Source organism: Lissotriton vulgaris, chromosome 11 (assembly GCF_964263255.1).
Source record: "Lissotriton vulgaris chromosome 11, aLisVul1.2, whole genome shotgun sequence".
Lineage (NCBI taxonomy): Eukaryota > Metazoa > Chordata > Amphibia > Caudata > Salamandridae > Lissotriton > Lissotriton vulgaris.
The window spans coordinates 558447276-558464613 of record NC_141699.1 but is presented as its reverse complement, the minus strand read 5'-3'; the positions used below and the strand labels follow the sequence as shown (position 1 = coordinate 558464613).

The window sequence follows — 17338 nt, the reverse complement described above, 5'->3', positions numbered from 1 at the left end:
TTTGTCCCTTAAATCTCTTAATGACGGACATCTTTTAGGACGTTACAGTCATGGTCTTCGGGACATGGCGAGCAAGATCTTGACTGCTCTCCCACAACTCTTTCAGGAGATCAGCACACAGCACTAATTCTTAGACCTAGGCCTTCTCTCACATCTGTGCCACGCCTATGACTCCCACCATCCTTTAGCAAGTTGGTCTGGTCTTTATTGACCACTTAAGGTTAACAATCCTCTAGACATCAGAGAGTACATGTAGGCCTTGTCATCACTGCACACAGGGCATTCCAGGCATCTCCAAAGCTTCCAATCACTCGCTGCGATCCTATGTTCACAGCTTTTTCTCTTGGAATCGTCTGGGTACTGCAGGCTTTGGCCCATGCTGTTGCTGAAGAAAATCCGGGTATGGATATTTATCCTGTAGAGATTTAAGTACCTTCCCTTTTGTGCACTTGCCTCTGCTGCTCTCAGGAAGCTCCCAACAGCATTGGAACAGTCAGAGCCACCTATGTCTGTTGGCTGCTCCGCTACACTTCGTGTAAGGAAAGGCATCTTTTTGCATGGTCATTCCCAAAGGTTTGAAATGATGCTGCTTGTTTTTTTATTCTGAGAGTGCACTGAGGCATGCTAACCAGACCTCGGTGCCAGTGTTATAACCCCTTGGAAAATGTATGTTGAATTGGGTACCACGATTGGCATAAAGCAAATTACTTAGAAGCCTATGTATGTATCAAGGGCATGTACATGTAAGACACAGTATCCCCCCAGGGCTGCAGCACTACTTGTGCCACCCTTGGTGTGACAAAGTATAAAATGGCTCCCAGCCTGCCATTGCAGCCTGGAACCGGAACCACTAGTTCAATTTTGCTATTTAAATCAATGGCAAAGTCCCCACTTCCCTTAACAATATATAAGCCTCCCCAGAGGAAAGCCTGTTGAGCACTAAGGCAGGAAGCTGTATATTAGTACGTATGACATATACTTTCAATGTGTCCTAACAGCAAAACTTCCAATTGTCTGTGCAAAAACACTGGCCCTATTGGCTAACCCAGAGTTACTGTCTGGCCTCTCATACCAGCTAACTTCTGAATGGTATTATTAAAATGAGTACTTCAGGGTATCAAATTGATCGTGGCATTAAACCAAACTTGATGCTCAAATCGAATGTAATGTCACTTTTAAGGAAAGGTAACTTTTAGAAAGTTTCCACTCTGTTACCCAGTTCATCCATTGACCTTGCACAGTAGCTGGTTACCAGACAGCCTTCTGCCTATCTGTGGAGTCGTGTGAACGACTCACAGGCTCAGGAACAATGACAGCCTACTACAGGGAGAGGTGTTACCTACCCCGTACAGGAAGCCACTCAGGGTGTTTGCCAAAAGGGTGCGTTTCAAAGGCAAAGTAGCCTTTGATGGACAAATGGCGATCACACTTCTGAGTAGCTGCTCTTTTGTTCAAGTAAACAGGCTAGCTCCTGGAACAGAGAGAGGAGACCAGTGCCCAAACCAGTTTACCCGTGGGCATTTAGCCCACAGGTAGCCACATCTGTAGCTCCTAACATCCAAGGAAGGATTCAGACATCTTGGGAATGGGCAGAATAAAGCCCCTTGGGATTGAAAGTTGCCACACATAGCTGGAAGTTGTCACAGGGTGGGGGGGATCCTGGTAGCCCGTTGGCTAGTGACTGCATCATCCCCCAGGGTACTTACTGGGCATAAATATGGCACAATGACCCTCTGATCACACCAGAACTGGATAAACCATTGAAGACCTGGCAAGAGAGGCTACGCCATCTGCTGGACTGCACCTGCTGCACCTTGGTCTAGTGAAGAGAGGACTGTGCCTGTGGAAAAGTTGCTCCCGAGCCCCAGACCAAAGAAGTGACTCCATTTCTCAGCCGGTCGACCCCTAAAGCCAGCTCTAGGGCCATCAAAGCTGAAGAAGCCCATTCCAGCAAGTCTGTAGCCACTTTCAGCGAATCGCCCTGGAACCCCAAGAGACCAATCCTAGATAGCCAAAAGTTCCCCAAAGTCTGCTTGTTTCTAGAGTTTAAGTCCCGATTGGTCACCCAAAAGGAATACCATCCTTTGCCAAAGAATACAGCTGGTCCTGCAGTGTATGGAGATCGGTAGTCTAGCCACAGCTCAAGAAGACCTAAGAGGAACACAGACCTTGTGGCAAAATGGCCAAAATCGCTCCAGCTTACCCGTGGACCGAGGCAGAACTGCAAGGACACCTCATTAATCACACAGCACCCAGAGCATCTTTAGGCAACCTCAGCATCCTTCATCCCGAGTATCAGGACCACTCAATTGAAGTCCATTACGGTCTTAATGTAAAGTGGGGAACTGGACTTTAGACTGCTTTGGTGGTCCCTTTGACCTTCTCCCTTTCTGATTTGGTCCCCCCGGAGTAGCTGAACACAACTCTTCAAAATTGTTCTATACTTTACGGTTACGCTTACCTTGTTTGCCCTTTGGACTAAAAGGCTGAAATTTATGTTTAACTTAAAAATCTATTTCTCTTGAACCCTCATGTGGATTTTGCTCATCTTGGTGTGTACAATTCATAAAAATATAATCTATTTTTATAAATTGGTGTTGGATTTATTTCGTGTTGTGTGCCTTACTACTTCATTGTTAGGGGCTTCTAAATGCTTTACACTAGTGCCTTGCTGCTCAAACTCACAGCTACCCATGGTTGAGCTAAAGGTTTTACAAACAACCCTGACTGAACCCACAACAGTTTTGCGAGTTTATTGCACAGTAATGTTGCTCAACCATACAATATAATACACCTCAAGCCTCACACTTCATCTCTTTGACTCTTGTATGCCATATGTGGATCCATGCCACCTACATCACCAGACCAGCACAGATACCTGTAATATCAGCTGGTGTCCTTGACCCCTTTATCGCATTTCATGCCTTCATACTTCTCCTCCAAATGGCGGATTCCTTGTGGACCATTTATTCTTTTGTATCGGGATGATGTCGTCTTGAATTTGATTGGTTGGGTTAAGATGGGCACGCTGTCTCTGAGCTGCTATTTCCTTCAACTTCCAGGCTATGCCCCCAGTGCTGGCTTTTTAAGCTGTCATTATAGGATACATTTATGAAGACCATTTGATTTAGTTTCATGTGAACTCTTATATCTGTAACACTCAAACCTGTACAGCAAATTCTCTATTTGCCCTGTGCTTGAATGCTGCCTCTATATATCTGTGTAGCAGTGTCCTTACTGTTAATTTCCCAAAGCTTGTCTTCCATTGTGGCAATGTTGGGGTAGGCTTGGTCACTGTTTGGAATAGCACCTCCCACCCTCTCCCCAGAGAAGAACAGTGTTCTTTTTCAGTTGTTAGTCCAGTTTAGAATGCATGGAATGCAATTCCTCCTTGTGTCCCACTAAAGTCAAGGATGGCAGCCCTCTGTTGATCAGAATTCCATGTAGCTCAGCCAATTTACAGTAACCTTTCTTTGTAGTCCCAGGAGGCCAACCTGCTGACTAGGCGTTGGCTTTTTTTCTTCGAAAGGCCAGACTTTGGGTATTGTTGTCTCTTTCACCTACACTTCGATTAAATGAAGTTTAATCGAAGTGTAGGGGCCGTAGCTGTCTGTAGTCCATCTGGCAGCATCAGCCCATGAATATGTGGAATTGTGTGTACATTCTAATTCTCATCACAACCAGGAACCCAACAAGTCCATGATCATCCAGATCTTTTGTTTATGGTGGCTTCAATACTGGGTCTATTTGAGTCTAAATACAATCTCCTAGAGCCTATGAGAGTTGAGACACTATCTCCATGGGTAACTTGCAGTTAATTTGGAGAGGTCTGTTCTCTTACATCTTCTTTACCATAGCTCTAAATCCGCTTGTTATCACAAAGCCTAGATTATCTATTATCTGAGTGTCCTTTCCATGGTTGTGCAGGTTTTTGTTCTCAGTCGAATGCTATTGGTAGCATAGAGTTACATAGAACTTCTATTTGAGCATGTGTGTTTGGGATTACACTCTTGCTGTTGATAATGAAATTGTCTGGCTTTTTCCTGAGAAGCTAGCCAAATCTTACATAGATGTGTTATAGAAAAATACAAAGGAGTAAATGGTAGACTGTTTAATTTACTTTGAGCCACTGTTAATTATTGGGGCCGGCTTTCCAGTACATCCTTCATTTGCCTGTCCTACTGTAACAAGTCCTGAAGCTTATCTCTGGCTTCTGCCCATTGTACAGCAGTTTACTTCCTAGCTAGGTTTGTACAAAGTAGATTGTTTAGAGAATACATAATGCCCTCATAGTCCACATTCTACCCATACTTTCCTTGTTTAGAACTACCTTTCCAATTAACTCAACAGCCTAAATATGAAATTTAACTTTTGATGTTTTTAATGTAGAATTCTGAAGTCCTTCTGTTAAAGCAGTACGCATAAATGTAAATAAAGGCAAGTATCTTTATTTTTTAAGTCCTCGTTGGGACTAGAAGAGTATCCACATCATCTAATTCTTTATCATATGTTTGGCATGGGAAGGTATTCTTTGTTTGTATAATTTTGTGTAAAGGTGTTGGTAAAATATCATGAATGTTTTTTTCTCTGTAGGGTGAATTTGTAAATGAATATGTTGGCGAGTTAATTGATGAAGAAGAATGCCGGTTGCGAATTAAAAGAGCTCATGAAAGCAATGTTACAAATTTTTACATGTTAACGGTAACTAAGGTAAGATTTCTTCTGCATCATTAATGATGTATATTTACTCTTTAATTATTATTATTATGAAAGCTCATATTTCATCTCTTGGTGACTTAAAAATCAGTTAACTGCATTGCTGACTGAGACCCAGACTGCTGGATCTTTAAGTATTTTTGAAGAACCTCGGTTATTATATCCTTTTGCCATAGTCGAGTTCATGTAGTTTCCATGCTTCTGTGCCGACTGGATAGGAGATACATTCTAACTGGAATGGAACATGGGACTCCACTATGCCTTCTCACACCTAACTCTTCTGCCCAGAATTGTGAAATAGATCAGGAACGATCAGGCCCAAATTATCCTAGAAGCTCTAGACTGGGCCGAGAAAGTGTGGTAACCGGAGCATCTGGGCATGAGTATCCTGTCTCCAATCAGGCTACTACTTCGAGAGGATCTTCTATTGCAGCAGTAAGGCAGACTCCTTCAACCGGCACCTATACAGTCTACAGCTCCATGCATAAAAACTGAGAGGTGGCAGTTTACTGTGTTTGATCTGTCACCCGAATGTGGATGTTCTCTTTGCTGCCAGTCACCCTTCCACAAAGTCCATTTATACCGGATGCTGTGACAAATTTGTGTCCTAGTGTGGAGTCTACAAGACAAATCCTTTACAAACCAAACTGTCTGATATATTATTGTTTTTGTCTTTGGCCCAGCAAGATCTTGCAGTATGAACTGTGAAAGGTTATTTGTCATCTGTTTCAGCTTCTTTGCTTTTACCGGACCGAGTATCATTGTTTAAATCGCCTGCTGTGATGTGGTTTCTTAAAGATTTAACACATTTTCTCCCAAACAGTTTGTGATGCCACAGTGGAATCTGAACTTGGTCTTGATGTGTGCCATGTGTACACTCCACAAACCGGTGCACGGTTGATCATTGTGTCTTCTGATTCTAAAGGCTGCCTTCCTCATTATGATCGCTTCACCTCATTGCATGAGTGAACTTCAGACACCTCCTTTTTTCTGGATAAACTGGTGTTGAACACCTTTTTACCAAATATCATAACTCCTTTCCAAATTGGGCAATTGATCACTTTCCAAGCATTCATTGCTGCTCCTCACACCTCGAAAGAGGAGGAGAGGTTCCATTGGTTGGACCCCAAAAGCTTTAAGCTTTTACATCGATTGAACAAATGACCATTGGGAGGACGATCAGCTTTTTATTGGGTTCTCTTGGGCAAAGAACAGAGAGACAAGTTTTAGAACACACACTGGTCCCCACATTTGTTTGACACCATGTCTGATGGTGCGAAAAGTGTCAACCAAAACTTGTATGGGCTCAATTTTGTTGCTTCTGGGGCAGTACAGAGCCAGAGCGGAGCTTAATGGCACCACCTAGCGACATGCGGGTGTGTTGCTAAAAAAAACTGCTGTATCCAGTGTGGTGGCGTAGGAAAATCTGTATTTAGAGTATCCACTAGAAAGAGTGTTACTGAACAGTACTCAGTTGTTCATTAGTAGGAAGCACATACGTGGAATCTTCTCCAGCTCAAGGTTCTCCCTTTAGAGTTAGTAGCACGGAAGCAACGCAAGGCTCAGAATTGGTCATGGAGACCAATAACAAAGCACCATGGTTGTTGTGTTAGATTTCACAGACCAAAGCGATAGTGTCAGTCATTAATGGCAACTAAGTCATTAACCCACTTTCAATCCAGCACCTTTGTTTGATTAATTATGACAACTGGAAAGAAGCGTACCGAAGTTGAATTATATTCTGTTATCAGAACAATTGCTGTCATTCAATAGATTGCCAGAAATAAAACACTATTTGGACCGGACTAGTACGCTTTGGAATTCCTGCATTTTTGTGCAGGGGAGAGAATCACAACTGGGCATAATTCCAAAATAGCCATTTTTTAATAATGTCTTCAGAAATGCCAGCAGGTTAGACATCTTTAAGTTGTCTTCCCCGCACCTAAGCAATTAACGTCTGATGGTTAAGACTCGTACACCGCTGTGGTAAACAGGGCTACGCAAACAAATGATGGCCGTAATGCTGAATAAATCATTCATTCACCCTAGTCAAGAGATCTGGGTTAAATCCATCGTTCTTTTGCTCATCATGGCACTTAGTTTAGACCCAGCCATGTCCAAATCAGTCTTGACCCTGTGCCTCATGGGAACAGTCCAGACCGAACTGCCAAGCTAGGTCCTCCCTGGACCGGAAACAAGCATCTTAGGACCGGTTTCTGGGTATTGCCCTTCATCAGCCAGGCTAGCTTGAATCCAGTGGCACAAAGAGCAAGGGACCCAGGTCTGGGCATACCCATCCCACTTGGGGTGAAAAGTGCTACGCAAACAAATGATGGACGGAATGCTGAATAAATCATACATTCACCCCCAGTCAAGAGATCTGGGTTAAATCCATTGTTCTTTTTCTCACCATGCCACCCCAGTTTAGACCCAGCCATATGCAAATAAGTCTTGACCCAGTGCCTCATGGGAACAGTCCAGACCGAACTGCCAAGCCAGGTCCTCCCTGGACCGGAAACAAGCATACTGGGACTGGTTTCTGGGTATAAAGAGGGCAGCAAAGACTACTGAAGTACGCAGACTGACTGTGAACAGCTAATTGGTGTGACATCAGTCAGTTGCACTTTTCATCATATGGATATGCGAGCTAGAGTCAGATTGAGTGATAATGAAAATGTACACAAAATAGCTCCGCACCCTTCTAGTAATTCAAATACAAGTATTCATCTCAATGTTAATCCTTAAACATGGCTCTATAAAGATGCAATGATGTACGTTTGTTTTCCCAAAGTGAAGTCAATCACGGGCTCTAGAAGTTAAAACTTATTCTTTATTCAAAGTTCTTGTCAATGAAATAGCCAACGCGTTTCGTGCTTTATCGGACTTCTTCAGGGCATAACAAGTTTGTAGTAGCCCTGATTCATGGACCAGTTGTCATTCATTAGAGCCAATTTAATTTAAAAAATTGCCTATTGATTCCAGCGGCAATATAGAAACGGTGGTGACTTAAAAAAAACACAGGAAAATTATATCCGCAGTAGTTCGCGTATCGTCCATGTGGTCATCTGGTTAAGGCAGCAACTGCGGATATACTTTTCCTGTGCTCCGACTGTCAGGCCTTGACGTCAAAGGCTAGGCGCCTTGAGCTACGGCAGTCGGCCCCGCGCCGTTCGAGGTCCCAGTCCGGAAGGAGGTTGAGGGAACGGTCGCGGGGCCAGAGTCATCATAGCTCTGGGAGTCGTAACCACTCCTCGGGCTCCAAGTCCTCAGGTAAGAGGCACAAGAAGTCGAAGAGGCGACATCGGTCTTCTGACTCCCCCGACGCTCGCGCAACACGGCCGGGGGTTCGAGTGACATCGCCCACGCCGCTCCGCCGGAGCCGCAGGCGTCGCGGCCTGCTCCATACCCGCCAGTCCCTGCGCAGAACGCGATGCCGGGGGAGATCAAGGCCTTCCTCATGGCCATGAGGTCGCTCACTCCTCTGTCGGGTTTCGCGGCGCCTTTGGGCCAAGCGGCCCCGACTGGGTCCCCAAGCGGGCCAGGTGCTTCGGCCCCGTCACCGTCGGGTGCTTAGGCCCCGGCGACTTCGGTCCCGGCGCCGTAGGGTCCCGCTGGATCCCGTTCCATATCCGGGTCATCGCCGGTCGACCTTACGACCTCGCTGGCGCCGGCCCCCAAGGTGTTGCCCCCGGTGCCGTCCCAGGACGACGTCTTCCCTGGTCCTACCCTCGATTTGGGTCCGACGCCGCTTTCGACGCCGATTGGAGATTTTTACTTCTATGACCCGGCCCCATCCTTTGACCCTGAGTATCAGGAGATGGGTGGCGAGGATTATTGGGAGGGTTCTGAGGACCCTCTGGTGCGTGAGTGCCAGCCTTACCAGGACTGGGCAGGTGAGCTAGGAGATGCCAGTGGTCTGGACACTTCGCCAGACACTGGTTTTGTCTCCCCTCCTACCATGGCTACAGAGGAGGGGGCTGCCTATAGTGTGGTGGTGATGCGGGCGGCCAAGGCCTTGGGTCTTGAGCTCCCCTTCACGGCCGTGAGGACGAACCTCCTCACTGAGGTCCTTAAACCGCAGGCAAGCTCCTCAGAGCCTCTGCTTCTGTTTAATGAGGCCTTATCTGATGTTCTTCTGGACACCTGGTCCAGGCCTGCTACATGTCCCCCTGTAGATGGGAACGTGGCCAGACGCCACAGCCCGGCTCCGGGCGACCCTTGCTTCCTGTCCACCCACCCTACCCCCGAGAGCCTAGTTATACAGGCCTCTAACTCCCAGACCGCATTCCCGACTGGTCCCCTCGATCGGGAATCCAAGAGGTACGAACAGTATGGCAAGAAGATGTTCTCCTCACTGAGTTTGGGGTTGCGGTCCGTTAACACCGCGTGCCTCTTGGACCCTTATACCCACTCTGTGGGACACGGTCGCGGCCGTGCTCCCAAAATGTCAGGAGGAGGCCCGGTCTAAACTCGCCCAAGCCCTTGCGGAGGGTCGAGATGCGGCACAGTATTCCATCTGGTGTGGACTGGATACAACGGACTCGCTAGGTAGAGCGATGGCAACGACAGTGGCGATTCGTCGCCACGCCTGGCTGAGGTCCGCCAACTTTTCGGCTGATGTCCAAAACACCCTTATGGACATGCCGTTTGATGGCCGTCGTCTCTTTGGCGACAAGGCAGACAGTGCGCTTAAGCGCTTTAAGGACTCCAGGGCTACGGCCAAGTCCTTGGGCATGTCGGCCCCGCGCCAGCAACCTGCTGATTTTCGCTCCTTTCGTGGCCAAGGAAGGGGCGCCCCCACACGTCCTGCCAGCCATGGGCCGCAGACTAACATCCAGCGCGGCGGCGGGCGTGGTAACTGCCGTGGCGGTGCCCGGGGACAACGGCGATGCCAGTCCACATCCACCCCGCAGCATCCGCCTCAAAGCCTTCCTAGTCCGAGCTTTCAGGCCCACAAGACGCCAGTGGGGGGCAGGGTTCGCCATCACCTCCTTCACTGGTGCAACATCACTTCGGACAGGTGGGTGCTGCAAATCGTCCGAAGGGGCTACTCCCTCCCGTTCGAGGCGACCCCTCCAGCCATGCCTCCGCAGTACCACCGCGTGTCGGGGGATTACTTGAATCTTCTGCGAGAGGAAGTTATGGCCCTCTTGGCCAAGGGGGCCATTGAGCGTGTTCCTGAGCCAGAGCCAGAAGTAGGGTGTGGTTGTTATTCCCACTACTTTCTCGTTCCCAAGAAGGGCAAAGGGGGCCTACGCCCTATCATGGACCTGCCGAACGTCAACGGCTTCCTCCGGAAGGAGAAGTTCAAGATGCTGACACTGGCTCAGGTCTTAGCTGCCCTGGACCCGGGAGACTGGATGGTAGCGTTGGACTTGCAGGACGCTTATTTTCACATCCCCGTCCTGCTGGCCCACCGGCGTTACCTGCGGTTCACGGTAGGCCAAGAGCACTTTCAGTTTACCGTGCTCCCCTTCGGCCTTACCAGCACCCCACGGGTGTTCACAAAAGTGAGGGCGGTGGTCGCAGCTCATCTGCGCAGGTCAGGGGTTTCAGTCTTCCCCTACCTCGACGACTTGTTGTTGAAGGCGGGCTTGCCCCAGACAGTCGTCAGCCACCTCCAGACTACGGCCGACCTCCTGCACCTGTTGGAGTTCTCCATCAATGTTCCGAAGTCACACCTGTGTCCCTCTCAGAAGCTCCTCTTTATCGGAGCAGTTCTAGACTCAGAGCAGTTTCGGGTTTATCCTCCCGAACAGCGGGTCCGGGGTATTCAGGCTCTGATTCCGATCTTTCAACCGTTATCCCGAGTCTCGGTCAGGTTGGTGCTGCGGCTTCTGGGGCTGATGGCCTCCTGCATCCTTCTGGTGCATCACGCCAGGTGGTGGATGCGGGCTCTGCAGTGGGATCTGAAGTTTGTGGGCCCAGCATCAGGTCAACTTGTCCGACCATGTCTGGATCTCGGAGGGCACTGCAAGACCGTTGCAGTGGTGGCTCACAAACCGCGATTGGGTCAGCGGCAGATCCCTCTCCCTACCCCAACCGGAGCATGTAGTTGTGACGGACGCGTCCCTCCAGGGCTGGAGGGGCTACATGGGAGAGGCAGAGATCAGAGGCCTCTGGTCTCCGGCGGAGTCCCGGCTCCACATCAACCTTCTGGAGCTGCGGGTGATCCGGCTTGCACTGAAGGCATTCCTCCCCTCTGTCCGGGGGAGTGTAGTGCAGGTGTTCAGGGACAACACCACCGCCATGTGGTACTGCAACAAACAGTCGTGGACCCTATGACAGGAAGCTCTGCGCCTCTGGCAGTGGCTGGAACATCAGGGCGTGACCCTGGTGGTTCAACACCTGGCAGGTTCCCTGAATGCCAGGGCGGACGAACTCAGCCGTCGGTGCATGATGGATCACGAATGGCGTCTGAACTCGGACGTGGCGCAAGGCCTCTTTCAGCAGTGGGGAGAGCCTTGGTTAGATATATTCGCCACAGAAGAGAACGCGCAGTCATCAGTTCTGCGCGTTGGAATTTTCAAGACGGCACTCGCTCGGAGACGCTTTTCGTTGCGAGTGGAGTTGAAGTCTGTTGTACGCCTTTCCGCCTATACCACTTCTGCCCAGAGTGCTGAAGAAGATCAGACGCGACCGGGCCCAAGTCATCGTTGTGGCTCCGGACTGGGCACGAAGATACTGGTATCCCGAGCTACTCAGCATGTCTGTCGATCCCCCGATTTGTCTGCCTCTTCAGGAGGACCTTCTGTCGCAGCAGCAGGGGACGGTCCTCCACCCGTACCTGTCCAGTCTCCACTTACATGCGTGGAGATTGAGCGGCGGCAGTTGAGGCCATTTGACTTGCCTTCTGAAGTCTGTGATGTTATTCTGGCAGCCAGGCGTCCCTCCACAAAATCGGTATACGCCTGCAGGTGGAACAAATTTGTGGCATGATGCACAGCAAAGGCTGTGGATCCCCTTTCTGCCCTTCTTTCAGAGGTTCTCCTCTTTCTTCTTTCTCTTGCCCAGCAGGGCTCTGCTCTGGGCACTCTAAAGGGCTACCTCTCTGCCATTTCCACCTTCTTAAGGCTCCCTGATCAGCCGTCTTTGTTCAAGTCCCCAGTTGTAAATAGGTTTTTGAAGGGCATCACTCATATGTTTCCTCCTGTTCCATTCGTGATGCCTCAGTGGGACTTGAACCTTGTTCTGACTTATCTAATGTGCGCTCCTTTAGAGCCACTTCATAACTGTCCTCTTTGTCTACTTACTCTCAAGACTGCATTCCTGGTTGCCATCTCCTCTGCCAGGAGGGTGAGTGAGCTCCAAGCCTTTCCTCTAAACCTCCTTTCCTTTATGTCCATCCGGACAAAGTTGTGTTGCGGACGCGACCCTCTTTCCTGCCCAAGGTAGTCACAGCCTTCCAGATCGGGCAGTCCATCCCCTTGCCCACCTCCTTTCCGCCTCCGCATCCCTCGAAAGAGGAAGAGAGGCTCCACCGTCTAGACCCAAAACATGCGCTCTCATTCTATCTGGATCGCACACGCCAGTTCCGGGTGGATGACCAACTCTTTGTTGGTTACGTGGGCGCTCAGAAAGGTCGGGCGGTGCACAAGCGGCCCATCTCTCGGTGGGTCGTGTTGTGCATCAAGGTATGCTACTCTTTAGTTAGAAAGGAGCCTCCTGTTGGGCTGAGGGCCCATTCCACTCGGGCCACGGCGGCTATTACTGCCCTGGGTCGGGAAGTCCCCTTGCAGGACATATGCCAGGCAGCTACGTGGGCCTCAATGCACACGTTCGCAAGACACTACTGCCTGGACAGCAAGTCCAGAGAGATGGCTTCTTTGGCCGTTCCGTTCTCAAGGACTTTCTGGTGTGATCAGTGGTTCTCAGACCCACCACCGGGGTTGGTATTGCTGGGGTATCTATTCTAAGGTAAGGAATCTAATACTGACCTGTTTCTTTCAGATGCACAAGTTACTTACCTTCGGTAACGATATATCTGTAAGAAACAGTAGTTAGTATTCGATTCCCTACCGCCCCACGCATCCTCCCCGTTCTGCGAACCGATATCTAGGGTTAAGGTCATCCCCTTTCAGGGCCCTAGTTTCATGGCACCAGTGTTGGTTTTTATAATGGCTCTGCGTTTCTGGCGCGGAAAAGCTATGTATAAGAACTGACGTCAGCGCGCGAGGGCGGCATCTAAGTACTCCGACGTCATCCTGGCGCCGACGACGGACGCAGAGCCGCAGACGACGCCTACCGACGCGCTGGGGTACTGCTACACAAAATTTTCAGATCCAGTCTGACGCCTGGGAATATTCTAAGGTAAGGAATCTAATACTAACTACTCTTTCTTAAAGATATATTGTTACCGAAGGTAAGTAACTTGTGCTTTGTGTTAGCAGGTAAAAGGGTCAGTGGCAGGATTTTCCATCCTGACAGATGGGTAGAGCAAACATAAATGCCATGTTCGCGTCTCTCATTGTTCTTAACTTAATATTTGTTTCTTTATTTTATTGTTTGGATTTAATTTTTTGACAAACCTACATCGCGTTCCCACACCTTAGCGTCTCACACGATACTAAATTCCTAGAGTGAGTTTAGGAGGTGTGAGAGGAGAAAACTATATTGGATTTTAGTTGCATTTGTCCATTGTTTCTGTCTATTGCCAGTCGCTGACGCGCACGGATGACTAGCATGCTACTGTGAAGAAATGCCTGAGTGAAAGAGTGTTGTATTTGATTTGATTTGTATTTTCAGTTGAACAACATCGGCTGTAGTTGTGTGACAGGGTCCGGTCTACCGAGGTGGGAAAATGTTCTTGGACCGAAATTGACGATGGTTGGCTGAATTGGTGAATATCGAAGGAGGGGTGACGACGCACAATTGGAGCGGTGGACGGCAGTCCCTGGCCCGGTGGCCCGGCTAGGGCCCCGCCGGTGTTCGCTGGGTTGGGATCTCCGCCTGCGGTGGCTGAGTTTGGATTGTTATTGTCCCCAACGATAAGACCCTCTCGGAAGTCGTCCATTCCACATCCACCTGTTCCCCCCGCGGAGACCGGGCTCTCTGGGGACACGAATATGACCGAAACCGAGCGAGGAGTTGTGGAGCGGACAGAGAGAGACCCGTCACTACGAACTGTGTTGGCAGCCATAGGGTCAATTCATGTTTGCGTTGAAGCCCACATTCATATAATGATAGCGTGTTTGTCTGGAATTGGGCGGATGGGACCGGACCCTGGTCCACTACAAGAAACGAAACGACTTGAGATACCCAAGATGGCCACTTCGATGGAGGAACCAGACCCCATACTATGGGAGGCGTTGGAGCCTCTGACCAGTGTTTTGGGTGATGAGAGCAAGCTTGATGCCGCAAATGGATTGTCAGACCTACAATCGTTGCCGACTATGGAAGGACTACTTGATGCTCCCTTTCCGGAGACTTTTGATGGGAACTGTTGTTGGTTTGAAACTGCGTCTCTCCCCTATACATCAGCACCGCTAAGATGGCGGACGAAACAACCTTGGGAATCCATGACGGTGTGGGGAGTCTTTGGACCTAGCGGAGTTCTCAACACTTTCATCTCTTTGCTACATCTCGGTTTGAACTTTGCTATAGCTTTTTTGTGCATTGACTATCCTGCGGAAGCAACAGTTCGTCCGGAAGGGGCTCACATGTCTGATCGGAAGGGTCAAGGATGAGACTGTGAGATTGAGTTTGACATCGGGTATTACTGGACACGGAGTTTGCAACCATGATGCTTTCGGGAGGTTGGGCGGTTTTTGGAGTTTCTCCAGTTGCGTTACGTATTTGCAACTTAATAGATTTCGAGACCTTAGTCTGAGGATTCTTGGCTCTGGCGGGGGGAAGGGGAGACCGGGGGCATGTATGAAGATGTCCTCCTCCATTTTCTGCTTTTAGTATTTAGGTAGTTGGGGCGATAGGCACACTGCTAGTTGGGGTTAGGCGATAGCCATATGCAGGGGTGCAGGGTGGGGGGATGGGTTGATTGTTTTGTCTTCATTTTTGTTTTTATGGTTTCTTTTTCTTTACACTCTTTTTTACTTTCCTTTTACAAGTATAGTTGCTGGAACATTCTGACTTTGTTGGTATTCCAATATCTGGTGCTCATGCTTCTTTTATTATCCTGATCTTATGGGTGGGCAGACTCTGAGGGCTTGCGCTTAATGTGAATCGTATATTGTATTGTGGCACATCCTGTTTCTCATACATTAGCGTAGGCGTCTCAACCATTTCTTCATTGCTTAGTATCTATCCTGTATCTACGTCTGTTAACTTATTATTATGTCTGAATGTATGGCACCTGATAGGTCTATTTCTTTCTTTGTTTTGAAACTAATAAAAAGATTTATTTTTAAAAAAAAGCAAGAAGTACACTGATCTCGCTAATTTAAACAAACAAGTGACTATAAACTAGCAGCAGCAGATGAAGTGATTTGCCCACAATCACGGAACATTATGTTAAATCCAACACTTCCAAACTCGGCCGCTGGTGGTGAAAAATAAACAAGGAAGTAGTCCCTAAATGAGTAGATCACCCCGAGCAGCGGAACTAATCTGTAGTTGGTTCATGCTGCATCCTGCAAAACAGAAGAAAAACAGCAGTGACGTTTTGCACCACCAGCCCATCAATGTGCTTCATAAAAAGAGCAATGCCAGATTTAACCAATGGCAAGCGAAAATACAAATATAAACGCAATGGGTGGAGTTTCACCCAACATACTGATTACTTAATGCCTCGGAGAGGCAGTGCAAGCGCTGCCCTATGCAAGACCTAAAAAGGCTTCTTAATCTTAAACTAGAGAGCTATTGTCATTAAGGGGCTCAAAAGCTTACTGCTGATCCGTAGTACACCTCCGTCCGTTCAAGTGGAACAGGAGTGTTAGGTACTGCGGCTTAAATAGTCCGCCTGAAGCTTGATTGACATGTGCGTACTTGTCAAAGTGCAAGTACCAGATCAATCTGAGTCACGCAAGACGGACTCTGTCAGTCTGCCAGTGGCAAAGTAGCTTCAGATGTTTAATGAACTAACTATGAACTTAGTCAGCAACCCACATCAAATTCTATTACGGGGACTGCAATTGCTTAAACAAAATACATGAAAGCTTATCTAGTATGAAATAGCTGCACGGCAAAACATCACGCATATCATTTGAAAAGCGGTCATAATGTGGTTTGTCAGTATGCGGGAGACAGACATACGGTTTGCTCAATTTATAACATTGCTTAAATTAAAGACACAAGAGGATATTACATTCAAAAAGTTTGGTTAGGGCCCGTATTTCACAATGTGTATATGTATGTTAAACATATTAGGTTAAAAATGTTATCACAAATTAAATTGTATTCAAGTTCAAGTTATAAAAGCTTTATTCGAAGTGTATAAACAATTCATAAAAGCATATACAATAAAATCACAGTTTAAAATTCATATCAATTACACTGTTGATTAAAAGGCTAATTATACAATACAATAAAAAATTCTTAGGAACATTTAGGAATTCAAAGAGTACATTCAAGCTAATTAAAAGGTTAAAAATTAATACATTAATACAAACTAAGGCTAAACAATTATAATGGACCTTCTCAGTCTAAGTATTGCTCTCAGGTACAGAGTTACAGTGTTGATGGTATAGTAATCATCCAATGTCCTTAACTTATTATATGCTTCTCTTGAATTTCTTACACCCCAAGATAACAAGAGAGGTCTCAAAATTTGCCGCCTCGGATGACTATAGAGGGTGCAATAAAGGGTACAATGAGTATTTGATTGAAATGACACCTCATCACAGGGGCAGATTCTTTTTTCTCTCGTCCAATCATTACATCGAGGCAGGGTTACTAATCTATAAAAGGTTTCTAAACGGAAACATGTTAAGAGCCTGCGGTAAAAAAAGGTTGGTCTACTACAAGATATAGCTGGATGTCCCTGTGCAATGTAACGTCATCATGATTGATGACTGTTACCTTGGTCCTTTCTTCATTCCATCTTTTCATTTCAAGATATTCAAATAGGGTTTTTTTTAACACAGATCTTGAAACGTACTCCATAGTAGTTGGGTTTGAGAAGGATTCAGGGAGACCTATTTCAGATACAAGATTTTTTATAGAAGAAAACCATGTAATGTTTTTTGCCCCATCACAGACCAAGCAGTCCTCTATAATAGTTCTATTTAATTCTGTGGCAGGGTTAATCCAAACATTGTGCCATAGTAGAATCGGCGCCATTTTTATGATGTCCGAAATGTGATGTAGGGCAAGTTCGGCATGGAGCACATATGTAGATGTGCTCATCGGAACTGCCAATAAGTATCGGAGGAACTTGATACGTTGAATGGCCTCCACAGACTGTGATCCCCATAAGCCCACCCCGTAGGTTCCAATTGAGACGCATTTAGCTTTAAATATTTGCAGAAGCTCCCTTGCTGGCCTAGACCCTAGCTTTTTAGCAAAGTTTGAGAGTGCTCCAGTTGCTCTATAAAACGCTAGAGCCCTCGCGTTTACAGCAGGCTTCCATGTGCCTTGTCTATCAAAGTGCACTCCCAGGTAACAGAATATATCCGCTAACTCCACACGCCTATCTTCAAGGGTAATCAGACAAGGTGCTCTACCTTTA

General features: G+C 47.5%; 1 protein-coding gene across 2 annotated transcripts in view; it reads left to right on the top strand.

Moving 5' to 3' along the window:
- Positions 1-17338, top strand: part of NSD3 (nuclear receptor binding SET domain protein 3) — a 1769888-nt gene that overhangs the window by 1532408 nt on the left and 220142 nt on the right. For both annotated transcript variants that reach the window (XM_086943639.1, XM_086943638.1), the window contains one exon: positions 4594-4710. In XM_086943639.1, the coding sequence (XP_086799765.1) occupies positions 4594-4710 (117 nt within the window). The remainder of the gene's footprint in view (positions 1-4593; positions 4711-17338) is intronic.